The sequence below is a fragment of the Cervus elaphus genome, chromosome 5, assembly GCF_910594005.1.
Source record: "Cervus elaphus chromosome 5, mCerEla1.1, whole genome shotgun sequence".
Lineage (NCBI taxonomy): Eukaryota > Metazoa > Chordata > Mammalia > Artiodactyla > Cervidae > Cervus > Cervus elaphus.
The window spans coordinates 106491197-106505145 of NC_057819.1; the positions used below are offsets into that span (position 1 = coordinate 106491197).

Genomic DNA, 13949 nt, shown 5'->3' on the forward strand with positions numbered 1-13949 from the left:
GACGGGGAGCCAAGGCCCCTGAGGACCAGGAAGGGACTCTCGCTGTCCCCAAACGAGGTGGTACCCTCACAGCCCTGACACCCTGAGAGGCCTCGGGGTGGCCCAGTTGGCTGCTTCCAGGGGCAGCACCAGCCAGCCTCACGCAGTGGGTCTGGGGAGCACTTCCCAGCCCAGAGCCCCAGGTGGGGAACCATCTGATAATATAATCCCAGGTGTTGGCTCCTGTCTTCTCCAAAGGTTCCTACCCAGCAGCATTTGTGTCTTAATTGAGGTTGAGGAGAGTGAGGAGCAACTCTGCCAGGAAGGAGGGCTGGCACCTCTGGGCTGGGTGCACGCCAGGCTCCAGAGTGCCTGGGCAGGTCGGCCCACACTGGCCGGCCCTGCCCTCCCTCCACGACCCTGGGAGCCAGCGCCTGTCATCACTCCCAGGTCGCAGGTGATGACAGCTGAGGTTCAGAGGGGCCAGGGCTTGCTGAAGCTCCACCAGGATTTTTGTTTTTCCTAGTTGTGGCATGTGAACTCTTAGTTGGGGCATGTGGCATGTGGGGATCCAGTTCTCTGACCAGGGATTGAGCCCAGGCACCCTGCACTGGGAGGGCTGAATCTTAGCCACTGAACCACCTGTTAAGTCCAACACACCAGGGCCGTGAATGGCAGGACTGAGCTTCTGGTCTTGGGGGTCCAGCAGGCTTGCCCTGCAGCCAAGGGTCCTTCCCCTGGGCCCTCAGATGTGAGCTGGGTCAGGCCTCTCAGAGGCCCCCTTGCTGAATGACTTGGGCCTTAGGTTCTTTGTTTGTAAGATAGGGATTGGGCACTGGTCTTAATAAGGCAGTCATATCCATGAGGATGCTCAGTGCAGGGCTGGACTGCCCCCTACTGGGGCCACACCTCCCTCGTCCTGGCAGGCTCTGGCTGGTGGGCTGCACCAGCCTCCTTTGTGAGGTCCGGGTGATTCCCCCAGATTAAATGCCACATGGGGCGGTGGGAAGACAGTCTTCGGTATCGGGGTACCCATGCTTGAGCCCAGCTCTGCTGTCGGGCCACACTACCTGAGGTAACCGCTCCACCTCTCTGATCCTCTGTCCCTTCCTGCTCAGCGCCATGTGATGCCAGCACCTGGCCCAAAGGGGCTGTGAGATTTCCATGGGAAAAGCGTGGTGTCTGGCACGGATTCAGTAAATGCCAGGTCTCTTCCCTCAGCCCTGTCCTGATGGCCTTTCCCTGAGGGTGGTCTGGCTTGAGAAGTGGTGAGCCCCCCAACCCCCATCCTGGAGGAGTTCAAGCAGGGGTTGATGGAACACAGCAGAGAGGACACGGGCCTCCAGTGGCTCAGAAGCCTTTCCCTGTGGGACTGGCTCTGTGACCCCGGGAAAGTCCTTTCTAGGCCCCCTAAGTCGGGGGGTTAAGACGCTCCACGACCCCACCGTGTCTGTTGCTCGTAGATCCTGGAGAAGCTGAGCTCTTACATGTCTCAAATTGATGAACTTGAGATTCTCCGGTTTGAAAACCCGCAGCTTGTGCCGGCCTCAGTCTGGATCCCGCACCTGGAAGCTGGAGGCCCCTGGGGGTGGCAGCAAGAGGGAGGGGCGTGTCCTCTTGTCTTGTCCAACGGGCACAGCCCTGGTCACCTGACCCCACGCTCTGTGGCCTCTAGTCTCTGCAGCATTCCTGAGCTGTGGCCGATGTCTATCAGACTCAGGGCAGGGCCCATGCCACTGGGCTGGGTGGGACCTGCATGCGCTTCCTGACCCTGGCCCACTGTAGCCATTTGGCGTTTGGGTGGCCTGAGTCTCCTTTAATTGGCCTTAATGAGGCTTCTGTCTTAATGGTGCAGAAGGAAGGTGCCAGAGCTGGTGACTGGCAGAGGGGAGGGACCGCAGGTCTTCCAGTCCACTCCCCCATGACTGAGGAGGGAAGTGCTGTGCCATAGCCTCCCCCCCGACCCCCCACCCCCCCACACACACTGTAAAGTGTAGCAGAGCTGGGCGGCCCAGGCAGTGACTCTCTGGGCAGTGCTGATTGCCAGGGCTTTGTTTTAGGATCCAGGGTGGGCTCTGGGAGCCGGCGGGTGGAGTCACAGCTAGAATGGATGCAGGATCCCTTCTGGGAGAGGAGCCAGGAGCAGGAGACCTCTGTCACCAGCCAACTGTGTAACCCTGGGACGGTCACAGCACCCCTCCCGCCCCCCTCCCACCGCCAGGAAGAGACAGCGGTACGAGCGTCAGCAAGCTGGCCCTGGCTTGAGCTGGCATTGTCATCCTGTATGGAGACTTCCTCTCTGTCTGCCGGGGAGGCTGGGGCTCCCAGGAGGCCGCCTCCCCAGGCTTTGCAGGGCCTTTTAGCAGCAGGGTGGGGAGGGGAGAGACACCATGTTGCATTGTGGGAAACTGAGGCACAGTGGCTGGGTCTGCCCAGCCCTGCTGGTTGGGGCAGGTGGGGGCAGGTGCTCCGCACCCCAGTGAGCGAGGGCAGCCTTGGCTTCCCCCCGCCACGCTTCAGCCCCTCCACCCGTGTAGGGCTGGTGACAGCCGCAGTGCAGGTTGACCAGAGTAAATTCAGCACTTGTGTCCCTGAAAAAGTCCTTACTTCATCTTTGGTTTTGAGAGCTGTTTTCACTGGGTGCGAAATTCCAGGTTAATGGTTTCTCCATTCAGTTGCCCCCATGTCCTCTGGTTTGCGTTGATTCTGAGACATCTGCTTTGTTCCTCACTGCCTGATGGTCTTTTCCCTTTTGGCTGCTTTTAAGGTTTTCTCTTTGTCACTGATTTTAAGTGATGTGATTGTCATGTGTCGTGGTGTGTTTTCTTCACGTGTCCTCTGCTTGGAATTCATCGAACTTCCTGGACTTGGGGATAAATGAAAAGTCTAGTGGAAGTGTTAGTTGATCAGTGGTGTCTAACTCTTTGCGACCCCGTGGATTGTAGCCCACCAGGCTCCTCTGTCCATGGAATTCTCCAGGCAAGAATAGCTAGAGTAGGTAACCATTCTTTTTCTCTGGGGGATCTTCCAGACCCAGGGATCGAACCCAGGTCCCTACACTGCAGGCAGATTCTTTACCGTCTGAGCCACCAGGGAAGTCCAGTGGTTTCCATCAAATGTGGAAATGTATGGCCTTTTATTTCAGATGTTTTCCTATCCTCCCTCCCCCACCCTCTGTCTCAGCACCTGCTGAAACTCCACTTACACGTACTCTAGACCTTTGGAGTTGATCCACGTTCACTGACACTCTGGCCTTGGTTGTTCTGTCTTTTTTTTTTTTTCCTGTGTGTCATTTTGGATAATTTCTACTGATAGGTGTTCAGGCTCACTAATCTTTTCTTCTATAGGATCTAATCTTCTATTAGTCCCATCCATTGTATTTTTCATCTTAAATGCTGAAACTCACCTCTTGAGTTTCAATTTGGTATTTGTTTAAAAAAATCTTCTATGTCTCTAAGTAACTTTTTGAGCATATAGGATGAATTTATAACTGTTCACACTTCTTTGTCTGCCAGTTTTAACATTTGTATTCATTCTGGGTTCACTTTGATCGATTTTTTTTCTTCCTCTTGACGCTCATTGTTTTCCTGTTCCTTTGAATGCCTGGTAATTTTTGATTGGATACTAGACTTGAAAATTTTATGTTGTGGGAGTTGTGGTGTTTTTTTTTTTTTTTCCTTTAAACAGTTTGGAGCTTTGTTCTGGGATGCAGTTCTTGGAAACAGTGTAACACTTTGAGGCTTGCTGTTATGCTTTATTAGGTAGGACCAAAGCAGATTTAGCCTACTGTAGGAGTTGGCTAACTATGGACCAAATCTGGCCTGCCGCCTGATTTTGTAAATAATGGAATGGAGATGTACACATTTGTTTATGAATTCTCTGTATCTATTTTCAGAGTTGAAGCAGCTGTCAGAGACACACGGCTTGCAAAGCCTGAGACATTTGCTATCTGGCCTTTATAGAACAACCTCATGGTCTCGGGTCCAGGGCGTGTTTGCCCATCATGTAGGTGGTATCCTTCTGGGGATCCTCTTGCAGGTCCTTAGAGCCTGTACTCTGCTGGGGGAACGTAAATGACTCCTAGTCCTGTGTGATTACCAGCCATTGTTCCAGCCGCTTCTTTCCAGCAGTTCTGTTCCAGTCTCGGTGGTTTCCTCCCAGGCGTGTGCAGCTCAGTCTCCAGTTGAATCCTCAAGAGGCAACTCTTTGGCATTTGCTCTGTGCAGCCTTCTCCTCTCCTCTGTCCTGAAAATCCTGGTTTCCAGGCTCTGAGCAAACTTCATCTCCTCAACTCCAGGAGCCCCCTGGACTCTGCTGTGACCTGGAGGTGGCTGGGGCAGTCCTGCAGCTGACCTCATTTGTCTCCCTTCTGCCCAGGATCCCTGCACTTACTGTGCTGCCTGTTAGCCACGGCTTCATAGATTTTTCTGCCTGGTGTTTATTGCTAAGGCAGGTGGGTAAGTGCAGGCTCTGATATTCCCTTGTGGCTGGAAGTGGAATCCCAGGTCTTGATGGCACTGTGCCTACTCTTAGGACAGTCTGCAGCAAGCCCCAAGTGTTCCTATGGGTTGCCCTCTGGTTGGCAGAAAAGGAAGCAGAATGGTGGGCAGTGATCTCCAGCCGGTCCACCCGAGGGTGCTGTGGGTCTGGAGGGCTGGGGTTGGTTCCGTCTGCTGAGCACAGCTTCTGGACCCTGAGTGGCACTTTGCCCACATTGGTTCACTTCACCTGCCAGTAGCCATGCAGGTGGATGCTGCCATCACCCCACGAGGAAACTAAGGCTCTTCCTGAGGTCACACAGCTCTCTGGGAGGACAGTCTAGAGCCCACGCTGCTACGGTCCTGTGTCCACCTGAGCCTTAGTGACAGACCCAGAGATCCAGACCCACCTCTTGCTTTTCCAGGTGGTGAAAGTGCCCAGTGAATGCTGGGGACTTGCCTGCCATGCATCGTGTCTCTGGTGACCTCTGGGCTCCAGGACAGGTGGGTGTGACTGTCTCCCCTTCCTCTGGGGAGCACTTTGAGGGGAGAGACCCCTGCTGGCTCCTTAAGCCTCTGCAGGCATCTCCGTGGTCTTGGAGTTGGGGGCAGGCAGGACCAGTACAGAGGGAAACTGCCCACTCAGTGCTGGGTCTCAGGATCAGGCCTTGGAGAGACGGTGTGCCACTCAATGGGTTGCTATGGCTTCTCCAGAAACACAGACGTGGGGGCTGCTCACAGCAGCCTTTGAACCAGGGTTTGAAGGATGGGAAGCTATTACCGGCGTGGAGGAGGAGGGGAAGGCGCCTGGTCAGGAGGATGTGGGGTGTGAAGGGAGGGGTCGTGGAGTCAGAGCCCCTGTGGCTTCTGGGCATCTGGGGAGAGATGCTCAGAGGCTGGGCTATAGTCTTCCAGCGGCGTGGAGACCCCGGGTTGCCTCACCACTGCCCCTTCTCCCCTGCCCTTCCCTGCCCACAGTGCACCTCTACCCCAAAAGGGGTTCTGTGGTCACAGGGGTGGGGTCTCACGAGCAGTGGCAGGGGTGCCAGAAGCCTCAGGCTGAGAGTCAGCCTGGCGAGCCAGGAGCCCCACGCTGGTAGCTAGAGGGAGGTGGGGCAGTGGTGGTCAGAGCTGCCTCTCAGAACCCGTGGATACAGCAAGAGGCTGCGGCCTGCCTGGACAGGCTATGTGGGGCACCCAGACCGGGCATAGGAACTTGGGGGTTGCTCTGCAGGCACAGCCTTGGGCATCATGCCCACCATCGTCCCCATTTCACAGAGGAGGAAACTGAGACCCAGAGAGGCTGCAGCTCACCCATCCTGGGTGGCAGGCTGGGGTCCAGAGCTCCATCTCTCTTTCTGCCAGGCCACCCGAGCAGGTCGTTAGGCAAGTGAGAGAGTGCCTCTGTGCCTCAGTGTCCTCATCTGTAGTATGGGGGCAATGACCCGTGCCTTGCAGCATGTCTAAAGACTGGACGAGGTACCGGTTGTCAGGCAGAAGTCGCTTCAGGCAGGGCACAGGGCCCCAGGTTCTCATCTAGAGTCTCTGGTCCCAGGGACGGGCACTCAGGTCTCCAGGCCTCTGAGAAACGTGGTGGCCCCCATGGACAAGCCTCAGACCCCACCCTCCCGAGCACCAACACCCCTCTCCAGCGCTGCTGGCACCTGTACAAGACCTCCTTTGACCCCTGGCACTGAGCCCAATATCTGGGACCCCACGGGCTCCACTGGGGAGAGAGGGGCAGGCCCCAGCAGACCCAGCCTGACAGCAGGCGGCCTAGACCGGGCACCTGCCTGCCCGGGTGTCATGGGGAAGGCACATGTGGGGTGGGTCCTGCTGGGCCATGTCCCCCAGCCCGGGCCCAGGGCACGTCCCCATCTGGCACGGTTGGCAGAGCCTGGACCTGGGCCTACTCCGGGAGCAGTGTGTCAGCGGAGCCCTCCCCAGGCTGGCACATGAGGCCGTGCCTGCAGAAGGGCTGGAGTCACCGTGGGGTAGGGGTGGGGGTGTCCAGGCGAGAGGGTCCCTGCTGCTACCCCCTACCCCACCCTGGGTCCCGTCACCCTCGACGGGTGGAGCCCAAGGGTGTGCTGAGCCCACCAGCTCTGATGCCGTGTCCCATCTGTCCTCTTGTCCACCCCCTCAAGCAGTCTCTGGCCTTTGCACACATCCAGGGACGGGGTGCTCACTTCCTCTCAAGACCCCAGCCTATTTGGGGTCAGAAGGCATGTCCCTCAGCTGGTGCTGCCACTGCCCCGTGGCCTCCCAGCCCTGCACAGACTGTGTTTGCTTTCCAGCCCTGCCTGAAACACCCCTGAGGGACTCAGATGGCGAGCTGTGGTCCCCCAGGAGCCCTGGCTGGGCCCATGTGAGGAGGCTGCATGTCTGTTCAGAGAGGGCAGGGCTGGGAGGGGCCCCCAGAAGTACTGGCTCTGGTTCAGACGTGTGACCAGCGTCAGCAGGGGCCCAGGGCCCGGGAGGAGCCCTGCTGGGCCTGCAGGGGACGCATGAGCTCACAAGAGTGTGCGGGCACGTCTCCAGCAGGCCCTGGGCCACCTGCCAGGTCACCCTCCTGGCAGGGGTGGGGGAACCCTGGCTCCCCTGGGCCTGGGTGGTTTGAGCCTGTCTGTGCCCAGCTCACTGTGCGGCCTAGCAAACAACCCTGCCTGCCTTTCGATGGAAGACTCTTCCAGGGGGCTGTCAGATCCAGGGTGGAGTCGTGGCACTGGCCTTGGTGGGAGGGCTCAGCAGCATTGGGCTCTGGTCTGCTGTGTTCCCCTTGCTGCTCAGTGGGGCGGGGAGGGCAAAGGAGAGAGACTGAGTGCCAGAGCCTGCTGGCCCCTGAGCCCTGCCAGGCCCGGCACCTGCTGACCACCCCACTCCCTGGCCCTGCACTGCCAGGGCCCCTGCACGTCAGGCCTGGGTGTGTCTCGGCTGGACTGGGCTGGGTGCACTCTGACCTCTTGGTCCCACCCAGAGCCAGTCCCGAGGCTGAGGTCTGCTGCTGTGGCACAGATGTGGTCAGAGGACAGGAAGAGCACACATACTCTGGACTCTCTCCAAACCAGACAAGAGGTGGTGGTGAGGGAGCCTGTCCAGGGACCGATGACTGGTGGGCAGCCGTAGCCCCCGCCTTCCTCCCTGGTGCTGACACATCTGGCTCATCTCAGCTTCCCAGGTTGGCGGGCAGAAGGCGTGGCATGGCCTGCCTGCCTTGGGAAATCAGCCCAGGACGGGAAACAGGACCGAGCTCTGAGCCAGGTTTGGGGGGGCTGCCGGGGCTTCAACCCCAGCACTTGCCCCCTTCCCACTGTGGGACCTTGAGTCAGCTCCTCTGGGCTCTTCAGCACCTTCCCCTTCCCTCCACATTCCTCACCTCCCAGTCACTGGGCTTGGTTTTCTGCGGTCTTGTGTTCTGGAAAAGGCAGGCCTGTGGACTGGGCCTGCCTCCATCCCCTGCTGTCCAGAGAGTCCAGCCTGTGCCACCCACTAGGCATCTCGCACCCTGAGTGTCGGTCCTACACCTACAGCCTCAGGGCCAGGAGAGCCAAGGCTGCAGGGAGCAGAGCCAGAGTGGGCAGGTGTGGGAGAGGGTGGAGGGCATGGAGGCACCTGTCCTCCTGGCTATGTGGCCTGATGGTCTCCCTTCCTGTTCACAGGTGATTGCTGTGGTCATGGACATGTTCACCGACGTGGACATCTTCAAGGACCTGCTGGATGCTGGCTTCAAGAGGAAGGTGGCCGTGTACATCATTGTGGACGAGAGCAACGTCAAGTACTTCCTACATATGTGTGAGCGGGCCCGCATGCATCTGGGACACCTCAAGGTGAGCTAGCCAGTCTTTCAGTTCGTTGACAAATTCTTGGAGCACCTGCCATGTGGGTTGGGGCCGAGCATGTAGAGTTTTGTGTCTAGGGCCGCCCACCAAGTGGTCACGTGGCCTCTGCTTCAGTGCCCTGGGGACAGGACACTACCTGCCACCAGGTGTCAAAGCCCACGTGAGGTGCTCCTTCACCAGTGTCTCAAAGCAGCCCATGCCACAGTGGTTGTCTGTCTGCTCGCTCACCTCCAGTGACAGGGTGCTCACCCCTCGGCTCTGGCAGCTCACACCCCAGCTGTAGAGCTTCAACTCAGGAAGTCCTAAGCCCAAGTCTGTCTCCACATCACATCCACCCATAGTCTTTAAGACCCAACAGAGGAAGCTTCCTTGGGTTGAGGTCAGGGAGGGCTTCCTTGGAGGCTGCAGAGTTGAAACTGGCTTGAGGAGCCAGTGGAATAGAAAGGGCCTTCCAGGGAGTGACACCAGAGATGGAGGCGGAATTCTCAGGTTGGGCCTGGGTTCCCAGCACTGCTTTGCTGTGTGTGGCCTGGAGCACGTGACCTCCCCTCTCTGGACTCCAGGATCTCAGTGGTCCTATGGAGGGGTCGATGGCCCCTGTGGCCGGGCTCTTCTACTCAGACACCCTGGCATCTGGTGCCTTACTTGGGGCCTTCCTGGTGATTCAGACCATAAAGAATTTGCCTGCAATGTGGGACACCCGGGTTCAATCCCTGGGTCAGGAAGATCCCCTGGAGAAGGGAATGGCAACCCACTCCAGTATTTTTCCTTGGAGAATCCCATGGACAGAGGAGCCTGGCAGGTTACAGTCCATGGGGTCACAAGAGTCAGACATCACTTAGCGATGAACACTTTGGGGGTGGAGGGAGCCATTGTTTGGCACCTGTGTGCAGCTCACTCCCCAGGGTATAGACCAATGACAGCGGATACTGTCACAGCCCTCATCCTGGGCCCTCGATATGGTTACTAGGCCCCCCGCTCGGCAGCCGGCAGGAAGGGTGGCCGTTCCACGTTACCGATCGGGGATGTAGGGACTGCCAGGTGTCACCCCTGCCAGTGAGCAAGGCATAGGCGCAAGGCCAGCACGAGCCCTCTGGCTGAGCATAGCATCCGATGGGTCAGAACGCCTTGGGCAATGCCAGCCCGCTTAACAAGGGGCTGGGCTCCAGCGCCCATAATTAGTCGGCTTTGTCCAGTGACCCCGGTCCCAGCTGAGTCCTTTCAAGTGGGTGTGAGCTCTCCGGGCAGTGCGAGTCTCTGGCTGTTGGGACATTTTTATGTGGTCTCGCTGGTGGGTTGGCCCGCTGTGCTGCCCGCCGTGTAATTAGCACCAAGAGCCAACTCCCGGGGCGGACAGCTCAGGCTGGGAGGACCAGAGTGTGGAGGAGGTGGCTTCTGAAAGGTGACCACAGGGGCCTTGTCCTGTGGGCAGCAGATCACAGAGCCTCGTCCAGCCCACTCCCGTGCTCAGAGGCCAACCGGCCCCCTCCTGCTGCACCCCTGCCCCATGTGTTCAGGGACCCTGAACACATCACAGCTGTCTACCCTCTGAGTACCCCACCTCCACATACAGATGAAGAAAGGGGGAGGAGGCTAGTCTGTGCAGAGGCTCCAGTGCCCCTGCTCTTTCAGCAGGGAAACCCTAGACGTAGGTTCCTGGAAGTGTCTGGAGCTCCCGGAAGTGGGCAAGTGGGGCAGGCCATCCAGACCAGGCTTCCCAGGATGCTCAGAGAAACTGAGGCCAGAGGGAGCCTGTGACTTGCCCAGAGGCATTCCACCAAGTTGGAGCTGACCTTAAAAGCCAGTGATGGGAGGTCGGCGCAGATGGGGCCACACGCCCTTGGTGCCCAGCGTCCTGGACTGAGGCTGTACCTGACAGTGGGGTCACCCTGGTTTTGGCCATGCGGGCTTCCTGGCTGCTGACCTCCTGGCGCGGGGCCCACCTTCCTGAGCCTCCAGGGCTCCGTGGCCACCAGGACGCCTCATTGGGTGGTTTGAGGGTGAAAGCAGATGGATGATGGCTCTGAAGGTGCTCTGAGCAACGGGGAAGCACATGGCTGCGGCAGCAACAGGAGTTACAAACCCCAGGCCCTGGGCCGAGGGCAGGAGGCTGGGAATGAGGCTCCAGCCCGGAGCATGGCCCAGCCTGCCCCACTCACCCGTCCCTGCTCTGCAGAAGGTGGCGGGTCCACAGGATGACACACTCGGGAGCTAGACGCCGTGGGTCGACCGGGTATTTTCACCGGAAGGAATGTGTGACCCTGGCCGCCTCGTTCTCACCTCTGAGTCCACCCCCTCCCAGCCCGGGCAGGTAGCCAGAGGCTCCTGTGGGCCCAGCCCTGGCCCAGTGTCACCTTGTCGAGAGCCTGCCTCCCTGCCTGCAGGCTGGCTGGGCCCAGACCTGTCCCAGGAGCACTTCCTTTGCCGGTAATCCTAGGGCCCGCCCTCGGGCCTGCCGCCCCTGCCCAACTCTGCAGTGACCTGCCCTCCGGTCATGGGACCCAGGGTGCAGGTTGTCCCTGCTAGGGTCATACTCACGACCACGGTGGTGCTGGGCGCCAATCTGGGGGCAACACCAGGAGCCAGGCCTGGGCCGCAGCTCTGCCCTCAGCACTGTAACCTTGGGCAGAGACACTGAGGTCTCTGGGCCTCAGTCTTTTTGTCTGAAAATTGGGAATGTTGTCACTTATTTGGCAGGGCTTCCATGAAGAGCTGGGTAGGCCTATGGGGGCAGGGCACTGGGGTAGCCGTGGGCCCAGCTCTGGTGTGAGTGCCATGGGGCTCCCTGCGCCCCTCTAAGCTGTGGTCTGGCTGGTGATCCCTCACGTCTCCCTCTCAGGGAAGCCCCCCAGCCGAACTCCTGAGCTGACAACACAGTCTGAAAACAGCTGCAGTATTGCTTGGACTCAGCCCACTCCTGGGAGGCGGGAGGGTTGGCCCCAGCCCCTCCCCAGCCTGAGGCTCCCAGCTGTCCCCAGACCCGCACCTGCCGGCTCAGCTGGGCCCTGACTCCCAGGCCCAGGGAACGTGGGCACAAGTGCCCATGCTACACATGGCAACAGGCCTTGAGAAGATGACCCCAGCCCCAGGGCTGGGCACATCTGGGGTGACTCGGTGCTGAGGGGTACCCGGGCCAGGGAGCCAGGCCTCGAGGTCACCACTGAGGATAGTACCAGAGCTGTGAGATGCCTGGCTGCTTGGAAAAGCTAGCTGGCTTTGTGCAGCTGAACTGGAAAAACCAGCAGCCGCCCGGGCAAAGGCTGGACCCATTTCTGAGGAACAAAGGAATCCCAGGCAGGATGGCCATGGGAAGGTGCCGGGTGAGGATGTATGGATTCCAGCTCCTCCTGGACAGGCTGGTCCCCGCCCCCTTCTGGTACTTGGGCCTCCCCTTCTCCTGACCTGCCTTCTTGGACCCTGGCCTGGCTCTGCCAGGCTCTGCAGTGGACTCAGGGCACTTTTTGCTGGCTGTAACCTGGAGGGCACTGCGGTACCTGCATCTTGCAGGTGGCAGCCAGGGGTGCTGCTCAGCGATCGCAGGACAGCCCCCAACAGAGAACCGCCTGGCCCAGAATGTCACAAAGCCAATCGGCTTGGCCCCAGGGAGGAGCCAGAAGCGCCCCACCCCTGCTCTGTCCACTGCCCCCAAGGGTGCGTCCCATCCCAGCTTCCCTATTCCTGGGGGACGCCAGGGGGAGTGTTGGTGCCCCCTGCCCCATAAAACAGACCCTTTAGAAGAAGGCACACAGGACACAGCTGTCTGTCCCCAACCTGGCCTGAACTTGCTGTCACCCGTCAGGCCTGCTCCGAGTGGTCTCTGGACCTCCCCATGCCTCCTCCGACCCAGAAGGTACCAGCAGGGCCTGGAGGGTGAAAGAGCTGCCAGGGTGCAGGTGCGGGCTGTCCTCAGTCTCTGGGGGCTGGACCCCGTCCACTGGGAGGCCTTTGGGCAAATCAGTCTGCTCCCTGAGCCACCTGACCGCTGCATATGGCCAAGCATCCCGGCCTCCCTGGGCCCGAGTCCACACCGTTCCAGATATTTTCCACTCCTCTGTGTCCCTCCCTTCTGCTCTCTTGAGTGGAAGGGAGAGAGCAGGGAGATGCTACTCCCATCGCGCTGCATGGCACAGCCCCCATTGTCCCCTCCAGTTTAGGGAGCAGCCGCTGAGCACCTAGCCCCTCCCCCGATGCACTCAATCTTCCCAGCAGCCCTGAAGCAGGGGGTGGACAGGCCTGTTTCACAGATGAGAACACTGAGGTAGGGGGAGGCCAGCTTGCATTCCCTTCGCACCAGGACTGGGCTGTGTTTGACCAGAGCTCAAGAGTGACCCACTTGCTCAGGGAGGGGGCGTCTGGGCTGGTCCCCCCACCTTCCACCAGCCCCATGTGTACACAGGAGACTCCATGGAGCCCTTGTGCCCAGCACACCCTGCCCCGTCCATCCACCCTTGGGGTGGTGGCACCCTGGGAGTGGATGAAGCTCTGCCCAGCCATCACTGCCCCAGCACGTATCAGGAAACAGGCTCCCAAGGATCCGGGGATCACCCAGGGCCAGGGCAACCCATTTGTGTCCCCCGCCTGCTGTGTGCTCTGCTGGGAACATCCCAGGCTCGGAGACAACGCAGCTTTGTGGATCCTCCACCTCTGCTCACCCGAGCCCTGGCTCCTGAGACGTTACCTCATCTGGGCCCAGCCCCACGGGGTGGGACCAGACCCATCCCCACCCAGCACCAAACAGCCAGTCGCTGCCATGGGGGGAGCCACCACAAGCCCCTGCCTGCTGCTGGGCCCCAGGGCTGGACAGGCCTGGAGTGGTTGGCCAGGCCCCCATCACGCAGTCAGGGAATCTAAGGCCCAGAGAGGGCCAGAGAGTCACTTAGAGTCACACAGAGCATTGGGCAAAGCTGAGGCCTGCCTCCCCCACGGATTGAGTCACTCTGAGCTGTAGATGGTGACCTTCTGAGCCCTTCATGGGACAAGCTTTGGGGAGGGTGGGGGCAGATACTGGTGGGAGGGGAGTCCTGGCTGGGGGCCGTCCTTGAAGGCTGAGGAGAAGCTGCGGCCTGACTGCACCAGGAACCCACAGAAGCTGTGGAGCAGGGCTGCGGTCAGGCACAGGTGACAGGGGAAGGCCTCACACCGCCTCCAGGAGCTTTGTTCAGACTTCTGGTCCCCGAGCCTGTTTCATGTTTGGTACAAAGTCACGGACACTAATTGTCCTGGGTCGCAGCCAGCTTCCTGCTGAGCTGGCTGTGTGCAGACAAGCAGTGGGGGAAGCCAGCCTGGGAGCAGAGGTTTATCTGCCTTCTGAGCTGGGCCGCACAGCCAGGCGGGCATCCCTGGAAACTGCCCCCTCAACCTTTGGGGGTCCTACCCTGGGGCACCCCAGGCAAGGGGTCTGTGACCCATCACAGAAGGGACAGACGTGGAGTACCCAGGGCCGAGGGCAGGAGTGGAGACAGCCTCCAGTTCTTTCGTCCAGCCAGACTCAGGCCCACCTCTCTCAGGCACAGAACCCCACCCCCAGTGTCAGCCTTTGCGACCTGTGAATGTATGCATTCTTCCTGGATGGCTCCCCCACCCCCCATTGTTCCCTGCTCACGTTCCTCCTTGGCTCCCTACTGCCCCATAGGGTCTTTCATCAACATCTGGC

At 59.6% G+C, this 13949-nt stretch overlaps 2 protein-coding genes across 3 annotated transcripts in view; one reads left to right on the top strand and one right to left on the bottom strand.

The window, feature by feature from the left end:
• SLC5A10 (solute carrier family 5 member 10) overlaps window positions 1-13949 on the bottom strand; it is a 54621-nt gene that overhangs the window by 19856 nt on the left and 20816 nt on the right. The window lies entirely within an intron of this gene.
• Window positions 1-13949, top strand: part of FAM83G (family with sequence similarity 83 member G) — a 28877-nt gene that overhangs the window by 5411 nt on the left and 9517 nt on the right. Inside the window, exons 2-3 of one of the 2 annotated variants that reach the window (XM_043904022.1) lie at window positions 4883-4961; window positions 8117-8284. In XM_043904022.1, the coding sequence (XP_043759957.1) occupies window positions 4923-4961; window positions 8117-8284 (207 nt within the window). In that variant the 5' untranslated portion in view covers window positions 4883-4922. The remainder of the gene's footprint in view (window positions 1-4882; window positions 4962-8116; window positions 8285-13949) is intronic. The other variant, XM_043904021.1, reaches the window with a different exon arrangement.